The sequence below is a fragment of the Pezoporus flaviventris genome, unplaced genomic scaffold (assembly GCF_033815535.1).
Source record: "Pezoporus flaviventris isolate CSIRO_AGI_PZ_B2104156 unplaced genomic scaffold, CSIRO_AGI_Pfla_v1 ptg000001l, whole genome shotgun sequence".
Lineage (NCBI taxonomy): Eukaryota > Metazoa > Chordata > Aves > Psittaciformes > Psittacidae > Pezoporus > Pezoporus flaviventris.
The window spans coordinates 12,811,937-12,830,218 of record NW_026892549.1 but is presented as its reverse complement, the minus strand read 5'-3'; the positions used below and the strand labels follow the sequence as shown (position 1 = coordinate 12,830,218).

Sequence of the window (18,282 nt, the reverse complement as noted above, 5' to 3'; positions counted from 1 at the left end):
TTTGATATCTCCCTGGAAGGAATCCACTCCTTATTTGAAGGCATGAAAAACTGATGAATTTATGAATTCTCTTGGTAGTTACACACTAGTCGTTGCAAAATGTACTGTAACTCTCATTTTATTTTGGGAGGCTTCCAACTTCCAGGCATTTCATCTTGTATTGCCATTTTCTGCTACATTAAAGAATTGTTTGGTGCCCAGAGTTGTCCCTTAATGTAGGTAAGTAGGAAATCAATTGCCTTTCAATTTCTTTTGGATAGCTTAAACATGCTGAGGTCTCTAGGTCCTTCATTAGTAAGACAATTTTCCTAACCTCCTCCTTTTTTGTATTTTTGCCTCTTCCTTACGTAATCTTCATTATTTAATATCACTTTTCTAATTTCCTTTTATTCAGTGCCACTAGCAGACATGAATATTTGCCATCTCCCTTTTTCATTGTCACTCACAAGGGTCAATGCAAACTTTTCGACACCAGACCATCCAGAGAAGCTATGTTTTGCAGTAAAATCTTAGAATACAGTACCTAGTTCTGGGAACAGCATGGCCTGTGTTTTCCATATATACATATGTTTGGATAAATTCAAATATACTTTCAGCATTAAGCAACCCAGATTACTCTCCTCAAGTGCTTTTACCCAGACCTATTTGCCAGCCCATCAATCTTTGCTCCATTTTAAAATGTTATTAGATCTGTTCTATTTACTTCCATATCATGGATAAAAAGAATGATTAGCATCAAGCTTAGTACAAGTCCCTGGAGAAAAACCTTAAAAATTCACCCAGTTGACGCGGATTCCCCAGAGACTACTCTGAAACATGTAAATTAATCAGTTCTTAATCCATTTAATGTGTGCTTCACTGATACAGCACATAGCTAATATTTAGTCAGAATGTCACATACTATTAAGTCAAGTGACTTACAAACTTTCACTACACTTCACAAATACGGCTGCTTTGGCAATGAGACATCAAAAAATAATTCTGTTTTGTTAATTGTTTTTAAATACGTTTTAATTCACTTATGATAATTGACATCAATCATATTTCTAACTTTTTGTTTGTTTGTTTTCTCTAAACCCTGCAACAATTTTTCCATTAGTTGACCCAATAGTCTATTAGGTTAACTGGCCTATAAAATCTTTTCAGTCATGCAATTTTTACTTTCTAAGTATTGGCATAATGATTGCCTTTTTGAAACTTCTGTAATTTCCATGACAACGCAATATTTATGGTTGAAATCAACAGGCATAAACCACCTCAGAACACTCTTTAAGGCCCTAACATGACACTTAAGTTCCCTAATATTTTGCCAAATATTACTATTTTTCCATAGTAGATGCCATTCAACATGGTTTTAGTCATTAATAGTATGGAAAGTTAAGTGTCAGTTTCTTGTAAACAAATCCTGCACAATTAAAACCAAACCAAACCAAAATTAACAAACAAAAAAAGCAACCACCAAATAAACCTTCCTACAAACCCCAACCCCCATAAATATTTATTGAATGTTCCTAGTTTTGCTGCATCACTATTAACAACACAGCTTCATTAATCTCTTAAAATCAGAGTTAAAACTAGATTCATTAAACTATTCCTGTGCACGGGGTTAAGAATTTAAAGAATTTGGAAAACTCCAAAATGCAGTAAAAGTATCCCAAGGAAGGTTGCCCAAGGAAATTATTAATTCTCCATCCCTGGGGCTGTTTAAGGCGAGGTTGGATGGAGTCTTGGGTGACATGGTTTAGTGTGAGAAGTCCCTGCCCATGGCAGGGGGTTGGAACTAGATGATCTGAAGGTCCTTTCCAACCCTAACTGCAGCGCTTGCAGGATTCCTCTCAATACAATATCTGCAGTGAAGTTCATTACAGGGAAGATTTTATACACTGTTTAGCATTTGGCTGCTTTTTGCAGTGTAAGGGTCCTGTCTATAAGAGATGCCACTACAAAACCTAGTCAATTGGTCAATATATCTCAGTTTGTCACTACCTAGATTCAGTGACTACAGATTATAAAATGGTGAATGCACAGCACATTGTTTAATAGAAAGAACAGAACTACCTGGAATCTACAATTCGCACAAGCTGAAAGAATGAAGTTGATGCTGCAGTACACTGTGTTTTATACCATCATCTCTTTATCTGCAAAGAAAGTTGCCAAATCAAAAATGGGATAATTTGTCTTATTTATACAGGTGCACAAACAATCAGAAAAGCAGAGGCAAGTTGGCATACTGCGTCATGCTGATTTTTAAAATATCTTCTTAGGTCTTCTTTCAGGTTTAAGTATTTGTGTGTTTAAAGTGGAACAAAATGAAAGATAAATCCACCTAAATTATAACTCCTTCAGTAATTTATTACACATTGCCATAGAAGTTAATTTGCAAATTGTTGTCTACATAGCTCAAGAAATATCAAAATTTATACTCGACAAGTATAAAAAATTTATATAAAGCTCTGAATAAATACCTCAAAGTGTTCTAATGTCAGAATACCAAGTGCTCTTGACAGTTGAAATGTCCGATATGCTGTAAATGGAGACTGACCTAAAAATATACTACACCAGATTTGAAGATCATCAGATCTATTACACAAGCCCATTCAGGCACAGATATAGCAGTTGCTGTAAATGTTCAGAAAAAATCAACATAAAGGCACATGTAACTCTAATAGGTGCTTAAGTGTAACCAATGGGAGGTAGAAATGATTGTATATATACTACTGTGAGAATTCCTCTATATATGGTGCAAATGCACACAGCAGTGTATGATAGTAATTTTTTCCCTAAACTTTATTCTTTTAATAATTTCTGAAAGATTAAGAAGTAATCAAATGGTATAGATGGACTTCTCATTTCTTAAAATTGCTTGCATATGCTTTGTAAGTGATATTTTTCTGAGCCTAACACCCTCTGTTTTGTAGGTCATATGGATATCTACAGACTGTGCGGATACTGAAGGCACTTGTCCTTTAGCCTTCTGCCTCACCACATGATTGAGCATCCATATACCTTACAACCATACACCCTGTCGAGTGTTATTCTCTTACATATCACAATTTACCTCGCTTTCTCCACTCAAACATGCAACCAAGCTGAGCAACAAGCTGCTTCAGCTGCCATGTCATTTCAGTTTTTACACATCTTCTCTTTTTATGTGTGCTCTATATCTCCGTGATGTCTCATCTCCCTGTTCCACTGCCATAGGCTACAAGTCAGGAACAAAGCTCAGGCTCAATGTCAAGCAGAGTGAAAATGGGAAAATATCATAGAAAAGAAAATTAATGGGCACAAACACAGCTCTAAAAATTCCATCCTTGTGGGCTTTGCAACTTTCCCTCATTTCTTGGTAAAATCTGAAGTAGAAAATAGTAACAATATTCCTGTAGAAAATACCTGAAAAGGTATTTAGCTAAAGAAAATACAAGTTCAAAAATTCAAGGTGGAAGAGTTAGGCTTTCATGTTAAGAAATAAATAATCCCATGAAATGTGAAATCGCCTTTTATCTGAAGAACTAAATTTTTTCCACTCCACCATTTTCCTACTTTCTCCTTTTTCTTGCCTTCACATCTCCCAAAATGCATCAGCAATAAACAGACTCATGTCTAAGACAGAGAAATGGACTACAAGGCTGAAATCACAGCTTCTCTATCTTTGAACTGAGGCCTTTCTCTCATTTCAAAATAGGAAATTTCAAGGTGAAAATAACAGACATGAAATCTCTCTTATCAACAGGTTTGTTACTTATGTCTTTAGAACAAAAATGTTACTTTCATCTTCTCTTACTGATTTTTTTCTGTATTTTTTTCTAGTTTTGGTATTCCTAAGGAATTTATGTTGTTTGAAACCTACATTTGAAAAAAAATAAATAAAAACAAACCAAAAAAAAACAAAACAACCAAAGAAAATCCCACAAAAAATACAACCAACTACAAAAAAAAAAAGCCCACCCATCACACTACCACCATCACCAACTAGAAAAGCAACCACCAAACCGCAGTATTTTAAAAATGATTGATCCCACCCACACTAACGTGGCTGGCAAATAAACAGGTTTCCATCACATGGAAACATGGTCTTAGATGTCATTAGCTATTCAGTTACTATGAAATCTAATTCCTGGCCTAAACTTTGGTTAAAAATTAGGACTTCATATTTCTGTAAAAAAGTAGAAGCTGCAAGGCTCACTAAAGTGTAAGCAAAAGGGGATGCTTTGCTTTTATTCTCAAGTGACAGAATTATCTTGTTCAGAACCTTGTCTCTCTCATCCCCAAATGAGTTTATTTAAAAACAAAAAAAAACCAAAAAAAATCCCAAAGGTCTCTTTTTGTGGATACCCAAACTCAAGCATGAGTAAATGCTAGTATAAAGAATACATTGTTACTTTTTTTTTGATCCAGATACTTGATTTATCAGCTAAAATATTTATTCAGGAGGTAACACCATAATTTATGCCACCCTGTTTCTTTTTCTGTTTAAGCTTTACCTCAATAACCCAAACCCTTTCACTTTTAAATTTCAGCACTTTATCTTTTCACTATTTGAAGCATATAATTTATAGTTTTGAACCAACATCCTATAACTAAGCTTTATGCAAATTATGGATTTTTTCCTTTTTTTTTTTTTTTTTTTTTTTTTTTTTTTTTTGCATCTTTCAGACGAACAAACCAGAGTTGAAAAATAAAATGCCTCTTCTCTGGGGGTGCGCGCATTCATGATGCCTCTTCAGTCTGTTTTATTAAGTAATCATATCTGGGTACAAGTGTCAACACAATTTACGCTATGAATAATGTGAAGCAGATAACCTCAATTAACAAGTAATTAGAGTCATTTTCCTATTAAGCAGTTTCCTTAATTGTTTTTGAAACCTGGAACTAAAATTGTAATAAATAATAAGCGGCCAAAACATGTCCCTACATTAGCTTAATCCAGGCTCTTCCACTGGAGCCTGGGAAAAAATGCAGTATTAAAAAGGGCTGTATACTACATGAAATTGAAAGGAAAAGGAAATGTTTTGTAGCTGCGGTCTCCACAGATTCTACTTTTTCTTGTTTTTTCTGGATTTTTGTTGACACTTCTCTTTCCCCCCCACCCCCAACATTACTCTCTTTCCTTTCCCTCTCTTTTTCATCCCCATGATTTCTCATATGAACGTTTAATGTATGAAGTATTTGACTTAATCATTAGTGTGTATTGACTAGAGCTTATCAGGGAGAATCTATCCCACAGTGAACATGTAGAGTACTCTCTCTGTTAAACTACAGTTTATAGTAGTGAAAATTAATTTGATACCTCATATTCTACCTTGCCAGCACACTATATATGTTTATGCAAAAAATAAACAAACAAACAATCAAAACAAACCCATGGTTTTCTCAAATAGAGCAAGTAGTGGGTTTGCTGCTGGTCATCAAAAAAAGTCATTCCATTTGTTATCAATCTTTAAACTGATACATGTCACATATCAAGCACAATAAATGAGTTTAGAGAACATAAAAATGCCACATGTGTTTCTCTACTTATACTACATGATCTCATGAAAACACCTATTTTGCACTCCATCTGCATGGGGGGGGGGGGGGGGGGAATCTAGTTAAATACAAAAATAAAACCAGCAGCTGCTCCTCACCCTAAGCCAAAACAAACAAGGAAACTAAAAACTAACAGAAAACCTACCAAAAGTCCTGGGGGGCGGAGTGAAGCTGGGGACAGGGGAAGTATAACAAAGCAAAGTATAAAAGTATAATAAAAAATAAATACAATTAAAAAAAAAAAAAAAAGCAGCAAGTATAATACTACTCTCTTGTACCAAATCCAGCCTAAGCCAAAAGCTCCTGTCTTGCAGGTACATTTATCACAATTGCAGCTGGAGACCTGTACTAATAGGATAGACCTTTTCTACCAGAAGGAAAAAGAAAGAATTATTTTTTTGTTAATATCCCATGAGGGAATCAAAGTACCTCCAACCACTCAAAAAGGCTCTTAGTATGTATCTAACTAGACTTCCCCCTCCACCCCACAAACAGACACTTTGCTGTTGTCTTTATGTCTACAGAAAATTTTGCCAGTCTTGGTAGGATACAGGACTTCTATTTTCTCAGTTTTTTTAGAAAGCTTCAATCAGCTAATGAATCAAAACCAGGCCCCTGAAAATAAAGTAAAAACCCTAGAAAGATGCACTGAGAAATTCAGGAAAAACTGGCAGCTGTGAGAGGACATGAGCTGTTCAGAAGGAATGCAAACATTTAAATAATGTCAGTTGCTGGAAATCAGACTTTGTGAGAAATACCACTGATTTCTTTAAAGTCATTTTATTAAAAGGTCTATTAATGCTTGGCTTGCACTTTGTGACTATGAGAGATGTTGGAATGAAGAGCTATCAAAGGTGGCTATCAAAGTTTTTTTCTTTTTTCCATTTAATTTTTTTTTTTACACTGCTCATTTTGTGGAGACAATCATTAGTGCCTTTAATGTGAAACAAAGCTTCTGGATAAGAGCTGCTAGCTGAAGATCAATATGAAAGATATAATTTCAGTTACAGCTTTAATAACTTTAACAATAGGGAGCCTGCCATTGCTGGCTTTTATACATTAATGTAATTTAGAATCTACCAGGTACAAATCTTATCAAACATTAACAGTGGCTGCATTGGGATTTTCTAGGTAAGAAAGCTGCATGATAAATAGGAAATATTTTAAAGGTAAACTTTCATGTAATCAAGCTCATTGGTCATAAAACCATGAAAGACTTCACATGAGGGGAAAAAAAAGGTCCTTGGAAAATGATGACAATTTTTAACAAACTGGTGATGCATGGGCACATAACATGCTGAGAGCGTACTGCAATGCCTCTCTTGTTTAGATCATCTTAAAAACCATAACACCCACAAGACTGGAGGATCAGCAATTCCAGCCAAAACCAATTCAATTAAAGATTTTCTGCAAACCACTATACGTAGAAGTACACACAAACCAGGACATGCATTGCAGAGCTTTCAGTTAAACCATAGAATAGATGAGGAGTTTTTACCCAAGCTGCCAGCAAAGCACCAGTGCTGCAAACCAGGAACACAACCCTTCCTCCAGCCCACAGCTCCACTCAGCTGCTGCAAATTCACTTTTGCGACCTCATTTCTTCCAGCCCACCTGTCTCCAAATCCTTCAGGCTTCCTACTTGCTCCATGTTTTTCATAGTCATCATTCTAATGCCCCAACCTTTTTGAGATGTGTATAGTAGTGTCATTCTTATTCTTCTACAACAGTTTAACAACAGTCATGTTATTTCTTTTCTCAGCTTTTCAACGTCTCAAAAAAAAAAAAAAAAATAAAAGGAATATCAGACCTGAAAATGTTAAAAATACAAATTTTGGATCTTCTTTGCAAAGTTATTCTTAAAACCTGATACAATTGGCAGGTTTTTAAACAATTTGTTTAACTTGTGTCCAAATGTCTTCAGGTTTTAGTGCTTACAGGTGGCTGCTTTAGATTTACACTTTAATTTTGAAAAAGATCTAAGCTGGGAGTACTGAATCTTCAGTTTATCATTTGCTGATAAAAAATGGAAAGCTCAAAGTTGAAGTAGCCAACTACTGAAAAGAGTTGACACCTGGCACTTTAATTTTTAAACAAATTTTTTGTGTGTGTAATGAGGTTGTAAAGTAGGAGTCTGACTTCAGGACCACAATCAAGAAGAATGAGCTCCAAGGATGACAGAACTGCTAATGTGAAGCTGAGTTGGTCCAAAACCCAGGTTTCATCCAAATAAACACACTAAAGTCTGGATGCTCATCTGGGCTTTCTACCTGCCCTGGGGCTAGAGATGTCATGAGGACAGATTCACTCATCACAGCTGCAGTAATTCCAGTTCTGGCCATGGATGAAATATCCAGGAAAACAACCTTTCTTGCAGAGCTCTGAGGGGGTGTGGGGAAGCAAGGGAAAATGGGAAAGCATATTTCACAGTCTTTCAAATTTGATTCCAAAACTGGGTGAAGATTCAGAGATTAGAAAGGATAGCATATTTTATTATTTTATCTAGTTTTGGCTATGCTGTTAAATGCAACTTTTTGCTGTAACTGACAGGGTATGTGGCAGCTCAGATAGTCAATAATCATGAAAAGAAAGGCATAACTGTTTCTAAAGTTTAGGCATGTTCAGTAATGTCCTAAAGGAACAAATATAAATGAATGGTATCGGTCTCTGAAATACAAAGGAAAAATTTTGCTGGTTTCACCCCCCACCCCCCCATAGGCTGTATACTGAAACCAAATCTCCTTCTTTCTCTCAATATGTAGGGTCTTGGGCTCTTTGAAGTGGAAGGTTTCAGTTCCGGTTTTGCCATGGCTGTGTATGCATGTGCATCCACAAAGACAAAATCACAGGTGATCAAGACCTATTTCCCTTAAGGATATAAACCTCATCAAAAGCAAAATCAGAGAATAACATAATCCATGACTGGATTTGATCCCCCCCCAAAAAAGAAAACAAACCCAAACCCTGACTTCAAAGGGAATTTGATCTGATTTAGGACAGGAGAATGCTGCTGCCAACTATTTGTCTAAGAATAGTTACATTGCCTAACAAGGACCCTCTACTGTCTGGTTTAAAACCTACTGTCAGCGCATTAAACAACATTTAGTAAGCATGTCTGTATATAGTGCAATAGCACATGTATTTAAGGCATGAACAAAATAATTAATCCCCATTTCATTGTGTTCGTAGTGTAATTATTTCACTGCAGTAATAGAACAAACAAAAAAGGCCTGGTTCTTTACCCCTCCTGTCATGTTGCATTGGGTCACTTTGTGTCACATGGTGTGATATAATGTAGCTCAATGCAAGGAGACACATGTCCCTTCTCATTGGGAATTTAAAGAAATGGAGCTTACTTTTCCCCTGTGGGAAACTATCCAGGTCAGGTGCCCAAGACTAGCTATGGGAAGTTAGATATCATCTCAGTTTCAGTACCTACATATTTCAAATCTTACAACATTTTGAAAGGAAACATGTTAGACGCCACAATTTAGCCATAATACGGTACTTAATAAAGATAACATAAGAGGAATATCATTTCACAGCTTACATTCCTTGTCATGGTGTGCACAAGAAACATATTGCCAAAATGAATTTTAAACAGTACTTTTAAGCATGCTTTTTGAAATATACACTATAAAACATGAAAGCCCTCAAAGAAAACTGATGCTGCTAAAAGCACGTGGATATAGAATCAAGGCAACAGAACTGATTAATGATGAAGCCAACAGACTTTTTTGTAAAAAGTAGTGAAACAGCTAAGCACAGAGAATACAGATAAGGAAAACGTGCAGCACCTGGGGCCAAGTTCCCCTCTCAGTTACACTAGCCTAACTGTGGAGTAATTCTATTTCAATTAATGGAGTTAATATGATGAGAATGGAACTAGCTACATAATGAGCATGATTTAAGCATAACAGTTGACGCAGCTCTGATACAGACTCTGTAATGGGTGCAAAGGATATATGCATCATCCTCAGTTCCATTTTACAGGTAGAAACAGAAGAAAGGGCTAAAAGTCTCTTGGCATGTCAATGTCCAAGGTGGGATCAGGGAAACATGATGAACTGCAGTCCAGCTCCTTCTCCACTTGGTTGCAATAGATGCAAAAGAAGGCTATAATGGAAGCCAAGTGAAATATTATAGAATGTTATCTTTCTAACATTTCTAACATTTCTAACATGTTGCAATCTCACTCCTGAAGCAAAGATGTGTAACTTAATAGTGCACTGGGACATTGAGCATCAGGGTAGTAACTTCAGTGTCATTAACATGTCTGTATATTTGAGTGCTGCTGTTTACAGGATAAAATAGAAGAAAAATTAGAATCCTGAGAAGCACATTCAGAAGAGATGCAGGAAGTAAGTTTTTCCTACTGGTAAAAAAAAAAACAAGGATGTGTGGAATGAACTGTGACATAATGATGATACAAAAGCAGTGGGATCATTGCAATTTGAATCAGATGTTAAATTACAGAAAATAATACTATTCTGGGTCTTCTGCTTAGTTAAAACCTCACGTTGAGGTTTTTTGCAGCTGCTTAGTTGCCTTACCAGGAGAGCTCAAAGGAAACACTTTGCAGAGTTTTGAAACAAGCAAGTTCTGCACTACAGATTCAATCCCATGACTGTCCTTTGGCTTTGAACAAGTTAAGAAAAAGGAGAGAAACATTTGGAGTTCTTACAGTTCACCTAATTTATATCATACTCACTATTTTTGCACATTTTTGATAGAAAAAAATGCGAAGGGGATGTCATTTTTAACTTTTCCTTCCAAGCTCTTGTTGGTTACACAGCCCAGTCAGCAGTTACCACCAAGAAATAACTTCAGTCTGCACCTGTACTCTGCTCTTAAAAAAACCATCACATCTTATGTGATGCAAATAAAAATTGATATTACAGTAAAATCAATAATTTCAAAAGAAAAATTGTCTTTACCTCTTGCATTTCACTGTGTTTTCTGAAATAACAGTAACCTAGAAGATATTTTTGGAGTGTTTATCCGTTTTTCTATCAGTTTGGAAAAAACAGGGTTTACTTCTCTAAATGTCCCTAAGAAAAAAAAATAAAAGGAATTCATTGGTGTAAAAATAGGCAATAATATTTTGCTTTTTCAAAGATACATAACATGATAAGAGACCACAGGTATCACTGGATTGAAGAGTGCTCAAACCACCCCACACCACAGAATCTGATATTCCCTTGAGGGAAAGAATCATATTTTGAGGGAACCATCAACTAGTTAGACAGACGAGCAGGGTTAGGCCTGAATTGCCCATCATAGCCTTTCCAGAAGGCACACATGCTTTGGTGTCTCCAGATGACGGTGGCCAGACATCTTACAGGGTGAGTACAGAGTTCCTGGCCCTTCCCCAAGCTCTCTCACCAATCAGTGACACCCCATAGCACCAGATCTTGAGAAAACCCAGCGCTGGCATCTCATGTCTCCACAACTACTGCCAATATAAGAGACAAAAAGGGCTGTTAAAAGGCAAGCACAGATGAAAATGGGAAACAAAAGAAGTGGAACATGTTTTTTAGATGGTAAATTAAATATTTTCACAACCAAGTTTTCTTTCTTTCCTCTCAAGATAGACAATACAACAGAGAGAATGCCACATCTGAAGGAAAAAAAAAAAAAAAGTAAATGCTTTAATTTTTAACTTTTTTTTAGTTTGCCCTATCAGCTTAAAAATATTTTTTAAAGTATTTACACCATGCTTTCTATGAAACTCACATGGATTTGCAGGGCTTTGAAGAATGCACTGATCTTGTCAAACACCCCACAAATTGTAGACAGCTGTATTAATGATAACACAGGTTCTTTCACTGGATGCTAGGAAAACAACAGGGAGATATTCATAGAGAAGATGCTAAACTTCCAAGCAATAAATTCAGCCAGGAAAGTATTTCAGTGTTAAGCATTGCTTGAAATAATTGTATTTTCAAGGGATGGATGATGGGAACATCAACATTTTGGAGTCAGCAGCTGTTCTAGGTTGAATCTCCCCGGTTTTTCGGGGTTAGGAGGAAGAGATGTAAAAAAAAAAAAAAAAAAAAAAAAGAAAAGAAAAAAGAAAAAAAAAAGCCAAGCCATTTGTCTTAGATTTGTCTTGTCTAGCATCAGCTGCTCCACCTGTAATCTCTAGTGCTGCTCTGCCCCCTTGTGCTGCTGCAACTGCAGAGCAGCCGCCCGCGCCTTTGTGCAGGAACAGCACGCTGAAACCTCCCCCCGTCACTTCTCACTTTTCTGGCAAGTTCAAGGTCAGTGCCTAGCTATTTTCAGCTCATCTCTTCTTGATCCATGCAGAGAAATGACAAGGTAACGTGATTTGGGGTCAGCTGTATTACAGGAACCGTTACATAAACGGAGAAAGTGGAAATCAATCCTAGCTGACAGTGTCTTCAGGATAATCAGCGCTCACTCCATGCCGCTGTCAGCTCTCCTGCATCAAACACCATGTTACTTCTGTCAGATCCCTTTAACTAAACCATATTCTCACTTTTGGCAAAGTAAATAAATATTTCACTTGGGCTTGCATTTAATTCATTGTCTGGAGAACTTTAGCACTCTGGACTTGCAAAGAGTCCACATTTATATGAGAAAAGATGTCTTAGCCTGTCACATCCATTACTGCCTGCAAAGGGCGTTGGCAAAGATACAGGCGAGTCTTACGAAATATCCCATTCTTCATGTTTTGTTCTTGATTTCTTTATGCAGACGACCATTTTCCAATTCTCTGTTATCGAGTAGACGTCGGCTTCCCAAACTGCTTACATAACCCATGGTCTCCCTCACCACAACCATGTCACGGCTTTTCCTCTAACGTTTTAGGACACCTTCCTCAATTTGTTTGATTATTATTACTTTATCTGAACCATTTCCTCCCCTAACTAGACATCTTCCCTAACACAGAATTATGAACATATCATTTCACAAGATGTGCCGCGTTAGCCGCATTTCGATGACAGCACATGGTATGTCAGTTTAGGGAAAGAACAGCGATTCTATCCCACCCACCTTGTGCTCCCATGAAACTGCCAAGCCCGCAGTACTCCGCTGAAGAACAATTTACCATAATATTAGTTGTCAGTAAATTCAAAGACGGAACTCCTAAAGCCATAAAATGGATTAGAAGCAATTTAAAAAAGAATTAACAAACTAGAGTAAGAGTATACTGTCAACAAACAAATGCTTCATCATAGCACTGTAATTTGGAATTTTAATTACCCCTCTGCTTCTGTAACAAAACAATGTCTGAACTGGCAGCCATTTGAATCTCTCACAGGTCATTGAGCATTCTAGTTAATTACTCTATGAATAGCCTGTTTTTCTCCCCTCTGGAAACACGTTTCTAATGGCAGTCAAGGTCTGACAAATGTGTCATCTACATAATTAGCTAGGAAGCAACACAAAACATTAAACATGCTTTGTGCCGACAACTATCAAAACATTTCATTTGTTGTCAATTATTCATTACTTTGTAGGTTCTGAAGGGGTTGTTATCATGAAAATAAGTCCAGATGCTAACAAGGTTAGATTTTTTTTTATTCAAATTACTAATCAGAGGACTAACTTTAAAAATGTGTCCGGTGTACATTTATGGCAGCATTCAATCAGTACTAAATTATAAACGGATTTAGTTAAGTTCAAGTTAAAATAGCCATGGCGGAGCACATACACTAATTTGTAGAGTTGCATCTCTCTTTGAAGTTTTAGGATCTAAGCTGAAGTAGCAAACTTTCAGAACCTTTGGCAAGACTAATTTGTGCTTGGTAAATAGAGTAAAGATTTTCACAGCGTGAGATAATGTAAGATTGAAAAAAAAAATAAAGGAGGTTTTTGAACCTTTTTTCTACCCTTCTGTCACGCTGAGTAAAAGTCAAAATCAGCAATTCCGACTCACATAATATCGAGTCTGAACTTCAGGCTGGTTTAACAAGGAAGCCAAACCAGTTACATTTACCACCCCCTTAAGAGAGCTGAAATGAATTTATCCTCGCTTTTAAGAAGAAATAGGGCCTGGTTGCTGCCTATCAAGCTACACAGCTGAAACGGTACAGTGAAAATGTTTGGAGGAGAAATAAATAGGGAGTTTAACAATAAAATTAACTTCTTTTTAGCCAGGATTATTTTAGTTGAAGTGCTATAATTCAAATATACTATAAAGAATACCTTCTCAAAGTGCATACAAAAGGAAAAAAAATTAAAAAATCAGAAAAAGTCTTGTTCTGTACCTGAAAATACTTCTTGACACAAAATATCAATCCTGAAAGTGGGTTGGAAGGCAACTTGCACTGCTCTATTGAGTAAAATTGCTTATTGAAGGCAAATTAAATCCTGAAATATCCTAATGGATATGTATTTTAAATTCAGCTTCTAAGTCAAAGGACTTTAAGGTATGCAGAACATACTTGAGCATATAGGGGCACATCTGGGAATGCTGCCAGTGGAAGATGAGGGCCTCTGCCCCGGAGGAGGAGCAGCTCTTCAGGTGGGGATCAAGGGACTCTTGTGCTGAAATAACTGAAAAACTGGAGTCAGGAGCCAAAGAGTCTGTCTGCAAGCGCAAAACACACCAGAGAGCAGTTCTAGGCTTTGAAAGCACAAAACCAGTTTCAATATAGTAAGAGCTCGTATGACACACTTCATTTCTCATTTCCCTGCACTAAAAAGGAGAATGAACAATGGTACTCAACAAATAATTTTTATTTTCCGCAATGTTCATGTTCAAGAAGTGAAACTGGACTGTTTTCGTAGACTCTCTGCTTTCATACCTACCCTGAAATATTTAAAGTGGAAAAAGGTGTAAGCTTGTATTTATTAACAATTACTTGTCATGGGAAACTCATGTTTTTCTGTATCTATCCCAGTGCTAACACCTCGTAACAGCTTGAAGAGAACATAGCTATTTCCTTAAAGTGATAAATGTAGATGCAGCTATAATGGACTAGTGAATGGTGATAAATTTGCAAAGTATAATGCCTGAGCAGTCACTATCAGAACACAGCAAAGAGAATATTCCATCTCAGACGTACACAATTATTCTAGGAAAAGCTCTTCTGCTTTTAGAAGTATTTTGTTAAGGTTTGTTTTATCCTCCAGGAAAAAAAAAAAAAGTAAACTGGGTTAAAAAAAAATGAATCCTCAAAAACTTTCCCTGAATAAACTATACTACAAAAGAAGCTCTGATGATCTCTCAGAGCTGGAAATAATCCATTTTCAACTAAAACTACCCATAGCAATGAAACTGAAAATACTTTAAGAGAGGGCTGGAGACTGTCTTGTAATTAACATTAAACAGATAACATATTTACGAGGAAGTCAAAATATTTTGGAAGCCGATAATCCTGTAAGCCTTAACGTGGTATAAAAACAACAAATAAATGCAAAGTGTTACTGTTACACATGCCTGCCTGATCAATGGTTTTCACATATTGATCTATAAATGGAGTTGACAGTCTGTGTTGGCTGCACATTTTCCAAGCAGCTCTATTTTTGTACAAAACCAATACGGGCAATTACCTTTGTTTGAGATGCCAAGTCTTATCAATTCAATGTGATTTAGTGTCATTTTAATTAAATATCAGGATCTACTTCAGGACAATCTATAAAAACAAAGCCTAAAACTTAACTATAAGCTTCATTTGAAGTAAACATGTACAAGCCCTGCAATTTCAAAATATGGCTCCAAAACTCTGCTAAACAGAAGGCTTATATTTTTAGCCATTTTATTTCTGTCTTTTTGGCTAGCCATAACTTTGGCAAGTGTTCTATGATCACAAGAGTAAAAAACAAAAGAAGATTGCTTCCTGTTTCCTTGATAATGTATTAGAGAGATAAATAAACCTACCCGTTTGTTTAACCTAATCAGAAAAAAGCTCTAATATATTAACATTTTGGAATGTCTAAATAGGTTCTAATTCTTAATATAGACACCAATAAAAAAAGACATTTCATTCATTGAAGTTGTTCTGAATGAAGCAAAATGCACTTTCGTGGGTTTTAACAGATGAACATAACAAATATTCATTTACATTGCTAGTTCAGACACTAATATTAAGCACAGAAAGAGCCCTCGCTTACCAGTTTGTGTCCAGCTTAGTGATTTGTGCTCTTTAAACATTAGTATCAATTTCAGCCTTTGCACAATGCTGAAGCATTTTCATTGAAATAAATAACATAAACCCCCAAGAATCTACATTTAGCTCTTGCATCAGTTAGCTTATGCATTCCACATTTGCATCTTCACTCTTATAAAATGCGCAAGTGCATGTCGACCTACTGATGCATGATGCATATCCTTCTTTGTCACCCTGTAGAAAATAATCTGTCCACCTTCAAAACTATAGCCCCAGGTGTGCTTACAAGCACCACAGCAAATGCTTGAGAACACAAAAATATCCTTTAGAGAAAATTATGTATCTTCTTCTCTATAAATCACCAGTCATCCTTCTAGTTTTGCGCCTGGTTTTTGCCCTTTCTTGTCCAGAGTGATTTCTTTTTCCCCAAAAATATATTTTAGAAATTTATTTTTTCTACTGGTATTTCAGTGTGCCAGATGCTGATTGCCTTAATCCACTGAAGTCAGTAGGTTTTGCACAAGTTGAGTAAAAAGGATTTGACCCATATATTACTAGAACATAATTCATATGTCAAAACATGGATGGCAAAAGATCAATGTGGAACACCTTTTTCAGCTATATCTTGTTTTTTAAAAGAAAAATCTCTTCAATGACAGGACAAAAATATTTAGTCAATGCAAAATAGAAAACAAACATAATCAGTGGATACCTTGTAGGTTATATCCATCACTGAAACAGAGGCAGACAGTAAATTTACAAATAGAAATATCACAATAAGTCCTTTTTATTTTCTAGCACAAAATAAATTAGCTCTGTTTAACACACCGGTAATAGGGATCTGTGTGCCTTTAAATGCAAAACTGAAGACTGTATATATGAGTGCCTCAGAAAAGAACAGCATGAGTTTTAAAACAAGATTAATAAATGTACATATATACATATATATGAGCGTGTGTGTGCATATCAGTTGGACCTTGTTTTTTCAAGACACTTGGACAGAGTACCTTTTCCCATTACTTTCCCCAACATCCTTCATGAGTCACATGCACAGATTCGGATATATCAGCATGCAATTGCTACAAGCAACAGACACTTCACTAGTCTTTTAACTTGAATCTCACTGCATTTAAAGCACATATTTGAAAATGTTTGGATCCTTAGGAATTTTGCTTTTAGTTTGGGCATTAGCAAACAACTTTAAGAAGCTTATTTAAGTAAATATGGCAAAACACTTTGTCTGTCAATATCTAGTCAGAAAATTCTACATGGCAAAAAGAGATGAAAAGAATTGAAATAGAAAGGAAATTAGTAGCATGGCAGGCTTTCAATCCATTATGTCAGAGCCAAGTTTGCTTGGTAAAATGACATATACTCAGTAAAATTCCACTTTTATATAATTAGCTACTAAACAAATGCAACACAAAGCAACTTTTCAGCTCTCAGCCAATGAATATATATTGTACCTGCTACGGTTATTGGGATGCAGCAGTGAATATTTATGTCTAATTTAACTTTTTAGAGCCCTTGCTCTGGAACAGTCCAGCATGCTATCCCCACAACTGAAGTTATGTAACAAGGTAATATCAACAATGAGAAACTGCAGGATAAAATCCTGCCCAAAAGTGAAAAATGCTAATTTTGTCTCATTTAGCAGCTGGATACAGAAATGCTCATTAGTTTTAAGAGGGTTAATCCTTTTAACTTTTGCATATTGATATGCCAATTATGCCTAATTGTACAAGAGGCATCAGTCAAGGTAATAGTGCATAAACACATGAAAGTTATTAAGTACATCCCAACATGTAATAAAGTAGGTGTTAATTGGTAGCTGAGTTCTGCAGGCTATTGAGGTGGATAATTCATTGAGAGATGGATCACTTGTAATTTCTCGACATAATTCCTTTTGCAGTCTCATGCTGTGATGTTTTCATGCTTGTCAAAAACGACTGCAGCCTAGTGCCTTTTGTTAAACACAGCCAATAAAATATGTTAGGCATCATTAAATATACTTAACTTTTAAACTTTTTCAAAGATACAGTTCTTCCTGATAATACATTATAGTATTCCCAGTAAATTACTATAAGCATTGTTTCAGGTTTGTAATGGAGGAACATTTTACATCAGATAAAAAGGAAGAGACATATACAGTGTGTCTGAGGCAAACAGTATAATTTAAATGGAAGGTATTTGAGTATCTTATCAGCTGCAAAGATCTAAAGAGATTTTTCTTTCCAGAAATACAGAGTGAAATTAGTTAAGCTATATTACTATATCAGAGAAATTAATGACTAAAGTAATGTATTGCTAAATGAATCTGAATTTCGAGTTTGAACTTTGAGTAAAAAGGAAAAATAATACAGCTGTTATTACAGGTTTCCTCCATTTAATAACTTTTTAGAAGCTGAATATTTCATAGGAATCCATTACATCAAGAAAACAAAAACATAATGGTTGGCATGGTTGTGAGAAATGACTGAGACCTGGGACTCTGTCCCCAGCTAACAGAGTTTTTTCCCTCATTTGCATTTTCTGAGAACAAAATGGATCAGGAGTCCAAAAAGTGGCTAGCATTGCATAAATAATTTTGTAACATCATATGGCCTCAGCTGCAAGTTGCCACCATTATGGAAGAAAATTAACCAGGGGAGACTCATATCAATCAGTTTGTTTA

At 35.9% G+C, this 18,282-nt stretch overlaps 1 protein-coding gene across 7 annotated transcripts in view; it reads right to left on the bottom strand.

The window, feature by feature from the left end:
• Nucleotides 1-18,282, bottom strand: part of ARHGAP15 (Rho GTPase activating protein 15) — a 392,541-nt gene that overhangs the window by 342,002 nt on the left and 32,257 nt on the right. The window contains exon 1 of one of the 7 annotated variants that reach the window (XM_061445163.1): nucleotides 6,968-7,130. The exons of the other annotated variants lie outside the window; for them this stretch is intronic. Coding sequence (XP_061301147.1) covers nucleotides 6,968-6,979 — 12 coding nt within the window. The 5' untranslated portion in view covers nucleotides 6,980-7,130. Of the gene's footprint in view, nucleotides 1-6,967; nucleotides 7,131-18,282 lie in introns of those variants that run through there. 7 annotated transcript variants of the gene reach the window in all.